A 20,152-nucleotide genomic window follows, 5' to 3' on the forward strand; every position below is an offset into this window, starting at 1 on the left:
CCTATCGACAGGCATCCTAGTTCTTTGCCTTATTTACATCTTCATAGCACACCCTAGTTCTTATCGCTCCCTTATAAAGCATTAAAAAAAAAAAAAAAAGTTAACAGCTTCACTTCTGGGCCTTATGCTATAGCACACCAACTGGTCCCTGCACATCCTTACCTGTCCTTCACTTCAGTAGAGAAAGGATACGCAGCATCTTGAAGAACTCTTGACTCCACTGCCTTTAATTGAGTACAAAAAAAAGGCTGTGAAAGTGAGACTCATTTACCTTAAATCCAGGGGCACAGATGCATTTTCCAGTCACACTGTCGCAGTCGGCACCGTTTTGGCAGCTGCAAATCTGCTGACAAGACTTGCCGTAGAATCCCGGCGAACACGTCTCATTGCAGTAGAGCCCAGACCAGCCTGGCTTGCAGGAGCATTCCCCAGACATAGGGTGGCAGCTGCCAGGAGGGGATGAAAGGATAAATAATTCAGGACTAAATATGACATCGATACTTTTTTTTTTGTCGCAGAGAACAAAATGCTGTTATAGATAGGTTGCATAAAGGATCTCACATACTATGTACAGAAATGTTTTTCTATCCTCAAATCACAAAACATAGGGCTCTGTACATGTATATATAAACTCATAGCAATTAATATGAGAAAGAGTAGCATCATACAAAAAAAAAGACTTTTTGGGTGGACAGAGAAGAAAAGATGATGTATTACCTTTCTATGGCTGGATTAAAAAAAAAGCTGTCTGTAAAACAGTACTAATAACTGTAAAATACATAACTATGGCTATTCATCTTAAAGTGAGGAAAATTTTATATTCCCCAGAGGTCTCTCTTTTTGTTCACCGATGAAGATCGGCAGCATATTGTCCGAGAAGCACGCTTTGCTAAAACGACAGCACAACATCCAATGAGTAATGCATCTGCTCTTTTCCTTACACCTTTGGTCGAAAAAGAGTGCAACCGGCATCTTTCCAGGAACGCTACAAAATCATTTGCGTGGGGAGAAAGTAAGACACACCGTGAGACTCGGTGACCTTTTGGAGCACATCTCCCCCGCGTTGGCCATACCTGGTGGCAGCCCAGCTGTCCCTACCTGGAATAGCAGCTGCACTGAGTGGCCAGCCGGCCAGCTGTTGCCTCCTAACAAATGGACATCATCAGCTGCGCAAAGATATATGTGCTGGAAAAGTGGACACAATGGGGTACTCTGTAGCCCTCTGGCAGACAAAGCACTGGCTTAATTCTCACCAAAGGCAAGCCTGACTATCCAAATCCAATACATTTACAATGGGAAGACTGTTTAAAGATCATCTTCTGCCGCTGTTGAAGTGAAGTTCCTTTAAGCGTGCTGGAAAAAACGTGCTTTCGTCCAGACGCATTAAATGACCCATGGCAGCAGCCTAATTTTGCAAGATTTGCTGACTCTTTCTGTGGGAGTGTGCATGAAACTGAGTGCTTTTCTAAATGTTTCAAAGTTTAAAAAAGCTCCTACTGCACTTTTAGGTGCCTAAGTAAAAACAATAGTCTTGGAAATAGTTCCAGCACAACAAGGGAATGCAACATTAATTGCAACTGCTCCTGGACTCCAGGACCGCTCTTGTCAAATAAAGAGTTTCTTATTGCCAAATACAACCAACTGACAACGTACCGCTGATCGAGGAAAACATGATTTATAAAGGTACAGAACGTCATTCTTTCCGCGTTTCGCTCTCTATACATCATTGCACACACTATAACATGACAAGAATTTGGGTATTTTGAATGTATTAAAAAACTCTTTTCAATAGGACTATGCTGTTTCATGTAAAGGTGACAGGAAAAGTCTTAATCTAAATGGCAATGGAGACAGTTTGGAATGACACAGCAGGGACTGTTCAAAACTCGTGGTGCTCATAATAGTGTTGTTTATTCAGTTATTAGTACACCTGCTGTGAAATAAGCTGAAAGAACTATTCTCACATAAAATACGTGCTATATTGGGAAACACATTATGACAACCAGATTTGTCCCCTGCTCTTAATTTCGTCCTATATACATCCAGTGGCATTTTACATCCAATTGCCATGTCTACTGCCAATGGAGGAATGCTGGGGAGGGAATATGAAAAGATTTTTCAATCCACAACTGAGTGGTCTTTAGAATATGAACGGGAACATATTTAAAACACAAAACTAGCATGATTGTCGTTTTAAGAAATAAATATTTTTATTTATTTATTTATTTATTTTCTCCTTTCAGGAGAAGGGGAGACCACATGCAGCAGCAAGCCCAGGTTATGAAGCAGACAGAGGCATTGATATTCTGTGTCCCCCAGTGAGTGTTACTAAGGCATACTTGCACATATATTGATTGACACCAAAGTTAGTATTCACTAATTTGTAATTAGATGTAGGAAGCTGGAGCTCTTCTGAAGCTTTTTGATGGGTTCTCATGCAGTTAGCTTAATTGGCAATAAGATTTATATATTAAGATAGGGAAATAAAGAGAAGTTGAGAGACGTTGCTGGTACATCCGCAATCCTGGTCTTTTGTTCACCCTTTCTTGCAATATACACTTATTTTGTAACGCGACAGAAAAGCATTCGTGAGAAGCTAACAATATATATTAGGAGGACTTAGATGGACTTCATGATTTCAGAAGATTTATATAGATATTACAACATAAATCCTCTAGCACTTTATGCAATATAAAGTTTCCATGAAAAGCTCGGTACCATTCCACTGGAAAAGCGTAGAACTATAAGGTGCCCTAATTTTAACTATAAAAACCCTCCCAGATTATGAACTATGTATCATATCGTAATTCCCCTCAACCCTATATACTCATCTCAGATAAACACGAGACAACAGAAACCCCATTGGAGCTCAGGTCATGAATAAACCCTAATTCCCACGTGAACTACTGGAAATTACAGATGCAGCACGACACCAGTTGATCTTACCTACCAGGGTGAACCAGTGACAAAAGATCACTAGGAGGAGCTTCACAGAACGAAGAGAGTGACATCTCAAATTTAGCTCAGAAATCAACCTGAAACTACTGCACTTGCTGGAGCACAGGTGTAATGTACATCCTTTTTAAAGCTTCTAGCTAAATAGGCAGCTACAGCCTGCTGTTTCTGTATTTTCCAAATGATCATTAGGTGTCACTTGAGTAAAGGAATGAAGAAGTCATTCCAGGAGTCCCAGGAGTCACCGAGGCTGAAGAACATTCTCGCATAAAACGAAGAGAACAATGCTCACACAGGCAGATGGAGAAGTCTTTTTTGCTTGCTCCCGCAAACTGCAAACTGCAAAAAATGTCCCGTATCCACATGCCCCCCAAACTGTGGATCTGAGTGACAGAGGTCCACGGATCTGCTCAGCAAAGGGTCCTTGTGCCAGCTCATTGCACTGCTCCCTGAATCTCCCTGAGAAGACATTACTTCTGTTTTATGGGCTCTTAGCTTCAGCCAGAGAACTCCCACCCCAGTTTTATTTTTGACTAGCTAGCGAAAAAGGGAAATATCGATAGTGTTACCTAGTCACAGAGAAGAGATCTGTGTCTGATTTGCACTCTAACTCAAATCCTTTATATATATAAAAAAGACGCAAAATAGAAGAAATGTGTGTGAAAAAACACTTGGCGCAAGAGGGTTGTTAGCTGCTGCTGCCCACTGGATGCCTCCAAAAAAACAAAATCCCTCATGTATATCTGTATCTAACACTTGACAGAGTCTTTACTAAAGGCTGCTAATATAACTTTGCACAACGATGAGCATGCCTTTCATTCCCAGTAGCTGTCATCAACCAATAGCAGCAGTGAAATCTCTGTAACTTCACCTACCCTAAATGCAAACTAACAGGAGTCTGGAAAGTTATGAGTTATTGCCAAAGTAGTTTTCTTGCAATTTGCTCAATCATAATATAATAATTAAAAAAATATTTGTTAAACCGTAGCATGTCATAACCTTATTGTATCTTTAAGTAATAGAAGCAAATGGCCAGACACGTTCTTGCATGCTGCAACTTAGATATACCTCATTTACAGTAACATTTTTTAGTGGTAAATACTTATTTTGAACTAACCTTTAGTTCATTTTTATATCTATGAATGCCAAGAATGTACGTGGAGACCTAGGTCTCTAGTCTTACCAACAGTTCCTCTTTGAGCAGAGTATCTAAATCAGTGGATAAACCCAGAGGAAACAAGCCTTTATGATATCGAATCGCTAGAAGTCCTAACAGAATCCTAGACCTGTAGACACATACAATTTATCCCAAGGAGGAAAAGCATTCTCTTTTTAAGTATCCTGGGACTACCGGTTGTTATGCTGCTGCTAAAGGGGTAAATACCACGATGAAGATCCTTCGGCCTAAATATTATTATGGCAAACGAGTAAAGGATGAGGAGTTTCCTGATGTGTTTAAGTTGTCTCCTGGATGACTGATTTTTAGTCACAGATGAAGATATCCAGACACAAGTGGATTCTCAAAAGTGTAAAGGAGAGTGAGAGCAGGGGAGCTCTCTCTTCTACGCCATTACTCAGATACCACTTGACTTCTATTATTTGGTGGTGACTTCTATTATTTTGTGAAGTCCTGAAAATTTTTGTTTTCCTCCCAGATTATCATGTATTTACAAATAAACATGCTCCCACACCACCTACAGTGCTGCTAAGTCCCTCGCGATTTGTCATACAGAGCAAAAAATGTTCAAAAAAAAAAAAAAAAGGCCAACCATATGCTGCTGTTTACATGTGAACATTTGTGATCCAATTTGACCACAAGCTGTCTTCCAGCGGTATAAATGAAGGAACAGCTGTGTTGAACACGAATCAGAAGTAAGCCCTGCAATATCAGAAATACTATACAATGTAATACATTCCTGTCAAACAAAGCTTCTACAACAGTCTGCAGGCAAACTTGCAGGAAAGTAGCTAAACCATAATTCATAACACAATAGCATTTGCTCTACTAGCACAATTTGAGAGTTAGGTTGGGATTATGGTTCCACTCATTCTTGAATGCTCTGCCCAAAGAATAAATTGCTTGATTTTATGTCAAAAACTCAGTATTTTTTCAGAGCACGTTTCAAGTAAATGGAATAAACAGAAGTGCAAGCACACAACTGCAAACGCATATGAATGGAAAGGGAAAAGAATTCAGTTCACTGCCACATGGTTTGTCAGTGAAAGATACGCTGAACAACCCAGATAATCCACAAAGTAATTCTTCATGGAGGCCTAAAATATGAGATTTCCATACACGTGTCTGAGCACTTTAACATCACTTTTAAATCGTGACTCAAGGCTTCTGGTTCATCTATGAGGAAAACTGCACCTTAGGTACAAAGTACAGCAGCATTCTGTGCAACAGTAAACAGGTTCTGCAAATTTCTTTGCAACAGCAAAACACTTGGACTACGCTCACAAAACTCATCTCAGGTACTGTGATTGATTAGTGAAATTATGTGTAAGCGAATGCACAGTGACTGAAGTATTTTATGAAAAGCGTGCTCTGTAACAGGAAGAAGCTGGTAACGAGAATTGTTTTGTAAATACACGTTGGCTTGTCTTAGCCGACATTCCTGCTCCATAGCCAAAAGATCATCTCAGGATAACTAGTTTATATATAATAGATTTTCATTACAATATGTTAAAACACTATGGAATCAATAACGACACAGAAAACTCAAAAATTATATATTGTGATTGCCTGAACAAGGAGAGACAGTATGCCAGGTATGCCAGTTAGAAAACTATTTTCATTCCATTTCCAGACATCAGATTTTACTTGCTTTCTAGCAAATTAGCTTAAATGAGTTAAATTAGAGTTATAATTGGTAAGACTTCCGAAATGTCATATTAAAACAATCACCTACTCCCAATTCTTATTTAAACTTATTACTTCAACTCTTATTTAAAAATATACAGAGAGAGAGAAAGAGAAATTAATCTTCCTCTCATTCCAGGTTCATAAGAGTATATATCCATTGATTTCAATTCAATTACTTCTCCTTTACAGTACCTCAGAATACGTGAAGAAGGTATAAGGTCTATTGACTTAATATGGTGAATAATATAGAGATATATTCTTGTGGTAAACATAGACAAAGGCCACACTTTGTCTTAACATTTCTTTTATGAGTCAGGAAACAAGTACGGAAGTTAATACTAGGATCAAATGCAGTTGCAAGCACCAACAATCAAAGCTCTTTAGGGTTGATATTTTCTTTCTTGCTGTGGTTATAAAATACCAAATACTTTTTGTAAATGTTCAGATGCTTCAGTTTGCACGAAAGTACTTGGAAACATCAGGAATTGTTTCTTTTCAAGATTCTATTCTGGCATCAATGCCCCATGTAGAAAAACTGTGCTGAAGGGTGTAAAACTTACCTCCAGGTATTGGGCAAGTGACAGGGACACTTTTTGTCACACTTGAGACCATAAACTCCCTCAGGGCAAAGCCTCGTTTCACAGTGCTCTCCCGTATATCCTGGTTCACAGAGACACGCACCACTAATATGGTAGCATTTCCCACCGTTCATACACTGGCAGGTCTCAGCACATTGTACTCCAAAGGTTCCCACTGCACACTCATCTTGGCATCTGTGAGGAAAGCAAGAACAATAACAAAAATAAATAAATAAATAATAAAAACTAATTAACTAGAGTGTTTAGAGATTCAAGGGAAGCACAGTTTATGAAGAATCTCTGACACAGTTCTAAAACTCCTCCTAAGTAGAGCAGGAATTTGTATTTATGTAACTCTGTACTTAAAAGTGTCTATCAGTCTAGTTTCTTTTGTGGCTTATCACAGCAGGACAGGCTAAAAAACGCTGACTCTGCAAATTCCTTTGGAAAAGGTCTCCCTTCTCTCCTTTAGGGAGACAACAACCACACAGATCACTGCATTTCTTATCCAAGAACAAGAAAAAAAAATCAAACTCTCTTAAAACAAATCTTAAGTACGAGAAGAAGGAATGAAGTTTCAAAAGCCATGCACCTGTACCTTTTTTCTTGCTGCTGCTACAGAGGTCTAGATTCTCCATTGGGCAAAGCTAAGAATAGCAACCAGGCGTCGGCGCTCCTGCAGACACTCAGGCCAGGAGATTTCCTGGCAATGGTTCTCAGTGGAATCTAAAGCCCATATTTTCGAACTGTGTTTCCAAACACACGATGTTTCCAAAATACCTTTTTTTCAAAGTTTCATTTTAAACTTTTTTTTATTGCTTTTGTCCTCTTTCATAGAAGGAAACAGAAAATACTTAAGAACCGAAAACTGTACTGATTTCATGTGTTAGCAAAGACTTGAATTTAACCCATATGGCAGAATAACAATAATTCTTTTTGCTCCTTAAGCAAAGTATTTGGGCATGAAGAGACTTATTCTTCAGACTTTTCCTCTTTCATTTATGTAGCTTTTCTAAGATAGTTTCTTTAGCTAATAGTTATATTTCCTAAGTGTTACATATAAAAGTCATTATTTATCTTAAAGATTAGACTGCATGTTTAGTTGTCAGCCTAAATACTAAAAATCGATTTCCAGTATTTTGCTTCTAAAACTTGCAACTCATTTCCTAATGAGTTTCCTTATAGCACTTTGATTTGGTAGTTGTAGGTTGAAGGTTATCAGTTTGATATTTTCTACCTTAACTTCTTTGTGTTTTATGATTCAACTGTTAAAATCTGGAATGCTAGTGGTACTACAGCATTACTAAAGGCTAGAGCTTTAAGTACATCTTAAAGGATGTGATTATGTGTATCGGAGCAGATTTCCCAGGTGAACCAGTTCATGCCGCAGAGTCAGGGATGAAAACATTTCATAGCTTATGGGTCAGGGAAAACTCCCATATTTATCAATACAGGCATTCTATAAACCATGAAATATGCTGAGTAGTCCAGAGAGACAAAAAGACAAAACAGCAAAATCCCAAAGCCTCTACCCAGGACACGCTGACGCTGAAGCCCTGAGGTGCGCTGTGAATCCATTAGGGAATGCCAAGCACCTAACTTCTGCAATTTGGGTACCTGGAAGTGTTAGCAGATTACAGACTGTATAGAAATAGTACGTGACAATATAGCACAGAGTTAACGCTTTTATCAATTTATAACCTGCTAATTTCTCCAGCCCTATAAAAAGAATCATCCCCTTGGTGGTCTGTTTTTAGTTTTCTTACGCACTTTATTTTTTGTAATTTCTTGTATGATTAATGGTTGATTTTAGGAGAATTTCAAAGACAGTATGGTTTGAGGCACTGCCAAATGTAACAGAATTTAGCAGAAAATGTGGAAAATGTGTTCGTTTCATGCTTCTGTAGCATCTACCTCAACCTAGCACTGTTATCCAGAAGTGTCAAGGTATGTGTAATTCTGTTCTCACTGAAGCCACCAATAAAATCTCTTTTTACTTCAGAGGGGCAGCATTATTATGCAGCTCATAGAGCTAAATATTTCCCAATGAGGTTATACAAAGAAAGCTGAGAATTAAATTTCCCCAGATGACAATCAGGAATACCAGCCAAATTAGACAAAATGTAACCTTGCAGAATTGTGTCCTCATCAACTTGTGAAAGAACCTCTTCCGTTTTGCAGTAAAGATGAGTATCAATCAAAAAGTATTTGGTAGAACACTTAGCAGAGTAATTTAAACCCAATCACCTTGCATTAACTTAAATCACTGAGAAACTCAGTTACGTGCCTTCGCAGCGCTTTTTCTTGCTGTATGACTGACTCCCAGGAGTCACTGCCACACTGAAGTCTCAGAAAAATGCTGTTGAAGTTACAAACATAAGTGGAGAGTAGTTTAACATCTTTATATGTTGTCCTTTTTGCTGTTGGCACACACATACTAGCTCACCCAGTGCCCAGACTTTTCTTGTAACATTGCCCCCTGTTGCCTGTCAGCTGACGGTAAGTAAGAAATGGGTGACTCTGATCTTGCTTATGACCCATTTCTGCCCTTAGCAATATCTTGCAAAATACAAGAGTTGCAAACACGGCCTGTTTTGCAAAAGCAAAGAGGAAGCTCAGACTTGCAAAAGGGATCAAAATAGTGCAGCCTGCAAGGCATTTCAGATTATAGTAAGATTTAAATTCCAAGACAAAAACTTTAATAGCTTTTACAAACACCAGAGCGTAGTGTGCAGATTTGCATATTGATATTCCTTTGATTTTCCTGCTGACTTGTCTGTGCCTTTTTAAACGCCTCTACCATCTTATGCAGTGTTTCTTCACAGGGGCAAATATTTAAATTTGGCAATCAAGTGGCTCTGAACTGATTGTTTTTCTTCTTCAGGATTTTCTTCCCCTTATGTCTGGCGCAGCTCTCCCCATGTCCCATGAACACTCGCGTGGGAAGTGCATATGGTTATAATACCTACTAGAGTTGGCAGAGATTCCCTGGACTGACCCCAGCGATTAAGCCGTTGCTGACTTCAGCAAACGAGTTGCTGTGCTGCTTAAAATATATGCAGGAAAGCATTTCTTTCATCCCTTTCCACTGCCTTCAAAAGGTAAGTCGTGCTATTCTTTCTTTCCTCTGAAATCTACCAAAGAAGATTTTTAATGGCCAAGTCGGAAAATAAAAATGTTTAGTTTCTCTATTTGAATGGAACGCTTCAGGAAAGAACTCTCAGGCTTGATCACTTGGAAGAGGAACTGAATCAGTCTCCCTTGCTACTCCATCTGCCAAACATCTGCGCAAAAACCAAGAGCTTCCCGTCTTACCGCCTTGCCATATCCCAAACTGCGTCATTCTGCACACCACTCAAATGGAGACCCACAAGCCACCGGCAGCGCATGGGCCACAGCACAAAAATCCTGAAACTGAACAATTCTTCACAGAATCTCTCCCAGTAATCATTTCTGCACTTTTAACTTACTATCTAGTGTCAGCTAAGTGACAAAGCAAACATTTCACGAAACTCCTTTAATCGTATCACCGACATTCTCACTTGGCTTTCTACCTACTTCTGAATTTTCTCTGTTGTAGCAGACCCTTTGCAGGTTCAACAGGCTGGCAGGTGTAAGTTTTCCTTACCGTTCACCCGTGTAACCTGGGCTGCAATGGCATTGCCCCGTTGCCGAGTCACAGGTCCCTCCATTGTGGCACTGACACTCCTGGGAACAGTTTTTCCCATAACGACCCTCAGGACAAGGCTGACCACAGACCGTGCCCTGTGTGCGCAAAGAAATCTTAATATTAGGCTCAGGACTGCAGCTCAAACAAACAGGGAAGAAAGATTTGTAATGGAGGAAGATCAAGGACATCTCATGTCACGTGTCTAGCGCTCATCTTGGAAACACTAGACTCTTCTGCAGCTTTAAATGGGGGTATGTTTCAGCACTGCGGGAATAATCTTCTAGGATTTCCATTCTGGAAGCCAAAGCTAATGAAAAACATTATCTCTAAGCAACAGTAAACACTTAGACATTTAAGACTAATTGATATCAAGTTCTTCCCAATTTCTTTATCAGGAGTAGAATATATCAAGACATCCGGAAATGCCCTCCGGTGAATAGTGGTGTAGAAAGCAATAATTGCTGTAATGCGCCAATTATACTACTTCATGATCAGATGGATTTAAAAAAAAAAAAAAAAGCTGTTTATAATTTCATTGAAAAGTAGCATGTCTTAAAAGCTTAGGTATAATTTGTGCTTCCCTTATACAGGTCTTGAATTTCTGCAATGCTATTTACCTCCTTGGAATTAATTATACCTGTGCAATAAGAGGAGAATCAGATCTTAAGACTCTCAAGAAGCCAGTTCAAGAGCAACACCCTTACAGGCATTTCATCACAACTAACAAAGGATACTGTCGGTTTGAAGCCTGGCCACTTTATACCAGCCTTACATGAAAAGCAAAAAAGGCTCTGCTGAACAAATTGCAGCTTATGGAATTCAGAAGTCTAAAACTATGAGTTATGCTTACATAACCACTTGGAATGGAAAATTAGTCAAAGAGCTAATTAGAAATCTATTAGTTAACACATATTATTATAAAATTTTCATCACATGTTTACATGCGACATCATTTTTCATTAGCTGCATTTAGGCCAATAAAGCTAGTCAAGAATTCATGCACACACTTGTATCTTATCATCATTAATTTATGTTTTTCCATCGTTAAGTAAAAATTGCCATAATCTGAGTTAGGTACTTAAGTGAGTGGTGCTATGCAAACACACAAAGAGATTTGAACCGTTTGTAACTATGTTCTTTAGCTGGTGCAAACCTAATCTCTACTGCAAAAGTCCTCCTATATCATGAGCTAATTAAAAATTCAAGCATATTTTCACTCAAAATGGACAGTTTCACAGAAAACATTTTACTATTAATAAATATTATCTAAAAATGCATTTAAAACAATTACTTAAGTTTTGTTCCTTCTAACTCCAATATTTTCCAACTGAAAATAGGCAGCCTAGTAGTAGGGGAGACTACAGGCAGGCAAGGAGTTTCACCTCCAGCTCAAAGGTCAATTCTTTCCCTACCCCCTGACAAAAGGGTAAAAAGTTTCAAGAGAACGTCAAAGTTACGATGTTCTATTTCTGTCACCATCACAGTATCTAAAAGTTTGGTGTTTTACTCTCCACTTGCAAAGAGGCACAAAATCCAGCCCAAAAATGGTGCTACCTCCCTATAATATCACATTGTGTCTACTGGCAAATGATTTCTAGACAAGTTTTAAAGGATGTTTAAATCAGGTTCTTTGTCTCCCAGAATCTGACATGGTTAAAAAAGGGCAGAGCAGAACTGGGGGATATTCAATAACAGACAGTTTTGCAAGTACTTTATTCCATTCCCTTGCAGGAGCAGCATATGCTAAAATAACTTTTCCTATTATTTCTGGCTGCAAGCAGACCGCATTTGCTATCCTAACTCACTATCCGTTTCGAACACTGCCTGAAGTCTACAAACGTGGATCCTTCGGAGGGTTGTGTTGATTTTGGAAAGCGTTTTTACCATCCATCCGGGAGGGCAGGCACACTCGCCGGTGACGTGGTGGCACACTCCTCCATTCTGGCAAGGGCACCTCTCCTCGCATTGCCGCCCGTGCTTCCCCGGCGGGCAGAGGTCCTCACAGCTAAAGGGTTGGGAAGAGGCAACTGTTACTTCGGTATACTCTCCTGTCTCCAGATATCTCTATTTTTAACACTCTAGTTAATTTTCCAGACAAGAAATATGAAACAGAAGGCAGTCCAAACTAAAAGCGATGCAAACTGTACACTGTACAGTATATGTGCAAGAAATCTAAGGAAACAGACCGAGCAGTCCAGAAATTGTAAGCAGATTTTTTTTTCTTAAAGATATCTCTTCCTACACTAATTTGGCTTGGTGCTGGTTCATTGTTACTGACAAGGCTCAGAAATATATTCCAGAATGAGAAATCCAAATAACTGTACGTTTCAATGCTATTTTCCAATCTCGGAGCCAAACAGTTCTCACATCGGCCATAAGGAAGCTCCCATGGCTACTTCTCGTAGCTTTTATTCAGCCGTCCAGATGGAGGGGCTTTCCCTCAAGTGCACTTCTGCAAATGCATGGAAAGAAGGTTTCCCCGCTTCTTCTCAGCCAGTCCTGCTCCTCTGTAGTATACAGTAGCCAGACTGACCAGATAGTGTTAAAAATTGTTCTAAGCTTAGTTTCTCTTGATAGCACTAGGCAAATCTCACACCTCTCCCCAATAAATAATACACCCTCTGCTTACAAGGCACCAGTGTATCCAGGAGGACATCTGCACTCTCCAGTCACGTGGTCACAGGTGGCTCCGTTTTGACACTGACATTTTTGATGGCAATCATTTCCATATGTCCCTTGGTCACAGCGTTCCTCACAGCGCCAGCCTTTGAAACCCGATGCACAGTGGCAGGCTCCAGTGATGGGGTTGCATAAGGCTCCATTTTTGCACTGGCAACGGCTGCTGCAGTGAGGTCCCCAGTGGTCACTGTCACATGCTGAAGGGGCAGAAGGAAAAGTTTACAGCAGTTTTATAACAGCTCATGCTACAGCGCTGAAGATACGAGTCAGCTGTACAAAAAAAAAAAGTTATGAAACAGAAAAAAATACTGCAGTGTACAATAGAAGAGACATCCTCGGCGTTCCCTAGTCCTCAAGGGTCTTGATACGCAGACAGAACTTAATTTATGCTTACAAATTAATTTCTTATGCATAAAAGAAAACGCTTTGAAATGGGAAACTGAAGCAAATGCAAGTTCCAGTCTCTTCACTGGAAAACTCTTCATTATGACTCTCCACTGTTAAGTAATGGTTGAGATTGGGGTGAGCCTTTATGCACACAAACAAGTCTCGGTGACTTAAAAAGTAAAAAATAGAGTCCAGATCCATAAACAATGATCTGAATCTCATAAAGACTTTCATTGCAAAGCTTACTTATCATAAGATTACCATACTGCATGGCATTTCTTTTTCCAAATCCAGAAGTTCCTACTAGTTTATGTGACTGCAAATAGTTCCTTTTCAATCTTGAAACACAGTGATAGTGCAAAAGAATACACAATAAATAATATTTCACCAAGCAACAGAAACTAACTATGATGTGGTTAAACCTCATCTGGATGTTACCATTTTGGATATCCAGTGTGCTTTTACAGTCATTCAAGTGCATCTTTTTTTCGTCTGCCCCAATGTAGTCCATTAAAACCCTGTAAGCAAACCACTCAAAGAACATTCACTGTCAAAAGAAAAACCTTAATGTTCAGGAAGAATTTTTCTTAAGTGAGAAACACAGGAGTTCTGTAAAGAGATGGAAGATTAAGGTCATCTAGAGTTCAACAGGGATGTGCTAATCATATGCTCAAATGATCTGCTTTATATTTTTAAGTTCTGTTGTTAACAACAGCGCAACAGCAAAAGCTCAGCTGCAGTAGCTGGAAGCCCAAGCTCTGTCCTTTGTGACTGACAACCATTGTTGTCTCAGTCTTCTCCTGGGGCAAAAAAGCCAGGCAGAGAGCAGACATGTTTTCTTAGAGTTAGACAAAATAATTCAAGATACCGCCTCAGGGTAGGAATTATTTTGCTATAGGAACTGATCACTCAAGCTACACAAATAAAAAAAGGATTAGAGTCTTTTAAGAATTTTTTAAGATTTTTTTCTAGTAAAGGTCATTGGCACATGCATCCATAATGTAGATACTGCATCCATCTACACGCAATACACAGTAACAAAAACATATATATTATAAACATCCAATACTCTTAAACAAACTGACAGAAGACTGCTCATGTTATTACTGCCTTCTCTCGTCTCCATTCATGTATTTGAAGATGTGTATTTTCTGTTCTGGGCTATATGGGCAACTCACTACTGTCCATGCCACACCATGCCTCTGCCATAAGATGCCTTCCACCATGATAATTCGCATTTGTTCAGAACTGCTATGCGTTTCTTTTTATCTGGCCTACATGGAACAAAGCATAATCCTCATGAGCATGTCCTCAATTTCTCCTTAGCAGACTAGCTATTTTTGGAATAAGGGTGGTGGATTTCTGAGACAGTTGCATGTTCTCTCAGGACCCCTACACTCTTTTTGCTTACTACCTCAGACTGCATTCAGATAATGGTCCTCCTTCTGCTCCTACATTGAAAAAAATAAATAAATAAATAAAAGAAAATCCACAATTTCAGCCATTCCTGGGATGTCTGATGAACTGAAGTATTCAAACTGACCACCAGACCGCAACTGTTCCCAGCACAGAACTCAGTCAGGGATGAACCTGGCCTGAACCCTCTTTAGATATAAAGAGACGACACGCAAGAGAAGACTTATTCTTGGCTGATATATTCCAGCTCATATTCTTTTACCAACACCTGGAAGTGCAATATCTGATGCAGTCCAACAACACTCATGCAGCTGTTTGAAGAATCACCGCAAGGATTCTCAGAGCCCTACAGACCCAAACCCTGCCACACACCTGCCACGGCAGCGAGTACCTAGGCACCGGGGCTGCCTCGCTAGAGGCTGGTTCACTTGTGAGGCAGTGGAGGCCTTGCACTCCCTCCGCTCTATTCAAAAAATCCCGTCTCCAGCCTGCCTCCCCGGGATGCTCGCTGCTGTCTCTTGGAGATTTACTGACGTCAGAGGTGAACACACTATGTCTCTGAACTTGTCTAGACTATTTTACTGCAAGAGCATGTACCGCACAGTACATAATAATTTAGTAGTTTCCTGGCATGATCTTCTCATTATGTTTGCAGGAAATCATTAAAATAAAAGGCATCGTGTGTCCGCTAATAGGATTTCCAACTTCATGACCAGCCTCTTGGCAATGGCCAGGTGCGTAACAAACATTGACTACATAATTATTTTCCTCCAGCGCAATGCCAAAGCGCTCTACCAGAACAAGCCTGGCGGTATGACAGTTTGACTGTATGATAGTCCATTACACAAGGTCTGTCCCCAGCCTACTATCTAACTGTGAGTTATGGGGCAGAGCTGTGGGGAAATCTGCAGGATTAATGGGAATAAATAACATTTTTGAACAAGACAGATAAATCACATATTTTACCTCTCTGTCCCTTGACTGCTAATCAATAATGTCCCCCGCAGGAAATTAAAGTGATTTCTCTGAAAGCGATACTTAGATTACTGCTAAAAAAGGGGGGCAAGGGGTAGCAATGTTTCCTGTGGCAAGTTCTGTTTCTTTTTTAATTAGTTTTGGAGGCTAAATTTACCAACTATTACATCAGACTATTTCTGCTGCTTCCTAGTATTGAGAAACGAAGAAAGCCAGGCTGGAAGTTGCACAGCTGCTAATCTGGTGGAATGGATAGTCTTGGAGTTAATGACTGTGGTCGAGTTACAGACTGTCAGCTGGAGTTTAATCAGAATAGCTGCTACGACTGTCCTGACTGCACCAAGGTCACGTACTCACGCGCCTACGCAAACAAACACACACACACACACACACGTGTCAGCTACTGACTTCTGAACAGAACTGAAGTTGTAAATCATCTGCCTCAATGCAAGGTGTATGTGAAAGGGAAGTAAAATATGAAGACAGAAGTCCTATGTTCTGAACACTTCCAACAACAGATAACATAACCCAGCCCCACTAATTCCTGGAAACAGACTGAATGCTGCAACAGAACCCATAAACCAGCAGTGAATTTTCTATATTTATCATATAGAACTGGCCGATTCTGCTTTGTTTCACGCAGAGCAGCTTTCTTCCAAAAGTCACTTCCTTTCCCTTTTCACATACGTTAAATTCACTTTATATTCACCTCCGGGTTTTTCTCTTTTAAACAGAAGAGGGAACTAGCTGTACTGCTTTTGTAGGAGACTCGCCGGGTTTTTCCTGCCTTCATCTTAGGCTGCAGGGAAAAAAATAAATCAAAATAAATGTTTAACAAACACTGTGTGGTACTGATGTCACATCTTGTTGTCGTTTTTCTTTTTATACATTCTGTTCATCTGGGAATATCTTTTTAGTCACCACAGTACATGCTGTGCACATCTCACAGTGTTAGAGATATGGGACAGAAAACTTCTCTCTCAAAAGGCTGCTCAGGGAAAGTGAAAGCATCCCTTTAGGAATAAGGGCATTACATTGTATAAACTCTCTTTTAAAGTAAATATGCTATGAAACCCTAAGACAATACCAGTCTACCAACATGAAAACAGATCAGAAATGCTCTCTGAAGCTCAGTGCCAAATGACAACTTTAAGGACAGACACCCAAGGATTCAAGTGTAAAAGAATCACCTTCAAGAAAAAAAGAAATGAAAATCTGTGATGCAAACTGTGATGCAAACTTGGGCCTTTTGTAGAATCTTTGAAGATTTAAAGTTGTGTATTTCATATTATAATAAGTGTAATAATGCACATTGTTATTATGCTGGCCTGGTCTCGTTTTTATGCACACGGCTTCTGTGAGCTGCTGGCGATTTGCAAATTGGGATGCAGGGAGCCCTGATATTTTACACTGCAAGATACAAACGTGTATAATAATTTACAGGCCCACTTGAAGAGTTTTAAAACTTCTTTCTTCCTCCTTATAAACAAAGGCATTTTTAATGCAACGTGCTCGCATACGTGTCAGTTTTTTTCTTTTTTTAGTTGATTTCACTGAAAGGCAATAAAAAGGGAAGTGCAAATGAGTGAGTTTATTCCTGACTATCTACCCTGATCACCTACAGTTCCGTACTTCTCTAAAGAATGGCATATAATGAGAACAAAATAAGGCTATCAAATCAAGCCAAAGAACGTTTCAGAAGAAAATTCTCCTTAGAAACTCTGACTTAAGTATGCTACAGTTGCCTTTATAACATTATATTCAAGGTAGACAACGTTCATTGTACTTTTTCTTTTTTTTTTTTTTAAATCAGACTTCCTTCTCTTTTTGTTTTTTTTTTTTTTTGCAAATAGGGAGGTGAAAGTGAAGAATCCTAGCAAAACTAGAATTTACTTTTCTTCCTCTAATTTTTTGAAGCTGTCCTACATGCAGCACCAAGACAACGGAACGCGATTTTACTTTGACTTGCAGACCTTTTTGCTTTTGCCCAGCAAAACACTGTTGTGTGTTTCTGTAGATACAGACCATTGTCGCCAAAACAGAGGAGACGCATATCAGAGCATTCGGTTAATGTAGTTTCATGGTGTTTTAAAACAACTAAAAAGTAAATAGCCCCACCTCAACCGCCTGCAGAACAGAATGAACTGCTCCCTCACTTGGAATGCAATATTGTCAAGTATAAATTTATCTTAAATAAGCAGTGGCCAACAAGCAGAATCCCTATCCCTCCGTCTCCTCAGAACTCCAGCATAACTTCTTCAGATAGGTTCAAGGGAGTAACAGCCTTTAACAAGTAAAAGTTGATTTGCCCTGTTCCAGTGTGTAAAACAAACTGATGCTGCCCATAACTTCAACACCATCTTCGACTGACCTCTCTTCCTTTGTAGGCTGTCACATCAAGGACAAGTCTAAATCTTCATGCCTCCCTTTGCATTGCTCCTCCGACTCCCAGAGCTCTATTGCCTTGTCCTTACTTTCACGGCCTTTATGGTCTATGCCTCATCTATCATTTCTCATTCAGTATCCAAGTATCAACCTCCACATTTAAACTGCCCATGACATCAGCCCCCTTGCTACTTTTTCATACCATCAGCTTTCTTGCTTCTCCTCAAACTGCCTCTAACACTTGGCACAAGTTCTCCATAGCCCACCCATAACACTGTCACGTTGCTCTCCAAGTTCCTACCTTCCAACTCCTCCTTGCTGTGAAGTCCACAAAAAGTTGACTCTGGCTAAGCAGCAAGTATGCTGAAATCACTACTTGCCATTTTGATTATTAGGGCTTCCTTCCTTCCTCAATCCCTACATGTTTCAAGCTTTGTGTTACCTCTTTCCTTTTCCTTCCATCGCAAGCTCTTTGTGGCAGAGGCAACTTTCTGTTCTGTAATTTTTTTGGTGGAAGGAGACTGTGAATCCCCAGTGGGGGCAGCCATGCGGTCCTGCATGGCTCCAGTCATCACCATCATCTACGGTTACAACAGACAACTGTGACGTGCCTTGTTTAAAACCTGTTCCAGTCTTTTTGGAGCAGAGGAAAAGATAAGAAAAAAAAAAAAGGAATGTTTCTAGGAGGGTCCACAAGGGATTTGCATTACCAGGGAATAAAAATCACTAATGGCCTCAAATTGCCAGCATAAGTAAAATAGACCAATACTGAGATAACTCTGATTTATCCAAAGGGCTACTGCCCATTGACAGGCTTATTATTATAAATTGTCCTAAAACTGTCCATAGGTTAGAACTTCTTCCTTCAGCTCCTGAAACAAAAAATATGCTTGTCCTAGTATAAATACATATTTCTGGAACTAATATTTCAGATATCCAAGCAGCAATAAATAGCAGCAGTGGATCTCAACAACAAATTCATAACAAAGCACTTTGTATGACTTTTTACGAAGGCTACATTTCAATTCACAGATGAAAGGAGTCACTCACCTCATCTCTTATTCTGAGGACCTCAGTGAGGAAATACGCCCAAGTCAACTCTTCCCTTTCCTCCATAAATAACAGATGCCCCATCTAACTTTCAAGCGTCAAAAGGAGAAGTGAAATTCAATTCTAATTTGTGTGCTACTCTTACATTTTGCATGCCTGAAAATGTTTTGCCATTTTGGTCAAGTAGAACGCCACAGTTACAATGCAAAGGTTTGGAAAGATACAGTTTACACCATACTCTAGATTAAAATTTTGTCAGAAAACTGAATCAACGTCCTTCTGGCCAGAAGGACGGTTTTCACATATCGTAACAACAATCCCGTAGGTCATAGACTATGTTAATACATCATGTATCTTTCATCTACACAAAACTAAGCTAGGATAGTAATTTATTAGTACACCAACTACTGATGTGTACTTGATACACATTGGTATACTCAACTAGCTGATGTGGAATTCCCAAGCAAAGAATGAAATATCAAAAGGGTCATAGCCATATAGACACTCCTTTTAATGATCTTCACTTCTCTTTGCGTTCAGAACAACATTCATTGATTCACAAAGTGAAAACTGCAACAAAACATGAATGTTGCCACTAATCTAAGCCCAGACCATCCTTATTGCAAAGTTTACAGAATATTCTTGCAACTATTCTCTGATACTACGGTTTGATTAGTTGTAGATTTAAATTGATGGCATTCTTTTCCTGTCGGATACACCTGCAGGTGTTATTCTTCCAACTTGAATTTAAACCACATAAAAGTCAAGTCATGTTGACTTTGAAACCTATTGAACTCAACACACTCAAGTGTGTTCAAAATTTGACAAGATGCATTAAGCCACTAGTGACATCAACCAGTATGTCAGCTGGGGATACAAGACAGTAAATATGGAACATGGCAAACAAATTTCAAAGATGAGGCTAAAGGGCTGGAGACAAAAAAGCCAGCTATATGGAATATTCCAATAAAAATATCCTTTGAAAAAAATGAAATGTATGATTCAATAAGAACACGCTATTGTTCTCCCTATATTTGCAGATATGCTCTGTCCTGGTTACCTCAGGATGTCACGACAAATACATGCACATACATATCAGGAAATAAATCTTTTCCTGCAGAGAATCATTCTTAATAATTATCAAATATCAATGCCTTTTACTAAAATACTTACTTTACCTACATCCCAAAC

General features: G+C 39.5%; 1 protein-coding gene across 3 annotated transcripts in view; it reads right to left on the reverse strand.

The window, feature by feature from the left end:
* Window positions 1–20,152, reverse strand: part of LOC104150268 (multiple epidermal growth factor-like domains protein 10) — a 106,607-nt gene that overhangs the window by 37,417 nt on the left and 49,038 nt on the right. For all 3 annotated transcript variants that reach the window (XM_068924843.1, XM_009684410.2, XM_009684409.2), the window contains exons 6-10: window positions 12,699–12,945; window positions 11,954–12,074; window positions 10,028–10,164; window positions 6,382–6,594; window positions 272–446 (exon numbers count right to left, since the gene is read on the reverse strand). In XM_068924843.1, coding sequence (XP_068780944.1) covers window positions 272–446; window positions 6,382–6,594; window positions 10,028–10,164; window positions 11,954–12,074; window positions 12,699–12,945 — 893 coding nt within the window. The remainder of the gene's footprint in view (window positions 1–271; window positions 447–6,381; window positions 6,595–10,027; window positions 10,165–11,953; window positions 12,075–12,698; window positions 12,946–20,152) is intronic.

This window comes from Struthio camelus, chromosome W, assembly GCF_040807025.1.
Source record: "Struthio camelus isolate bStrCam1 chromosome W, bStrCam1.hap1, whole genome shotgun sequence".
In the NCBI taxonomy this organism is placed as follows: Eukaryota; Metazoa; Chordata; class Aves; order Struthioniformes; family Struthionidae; genus Struthio; species Struthio camelus.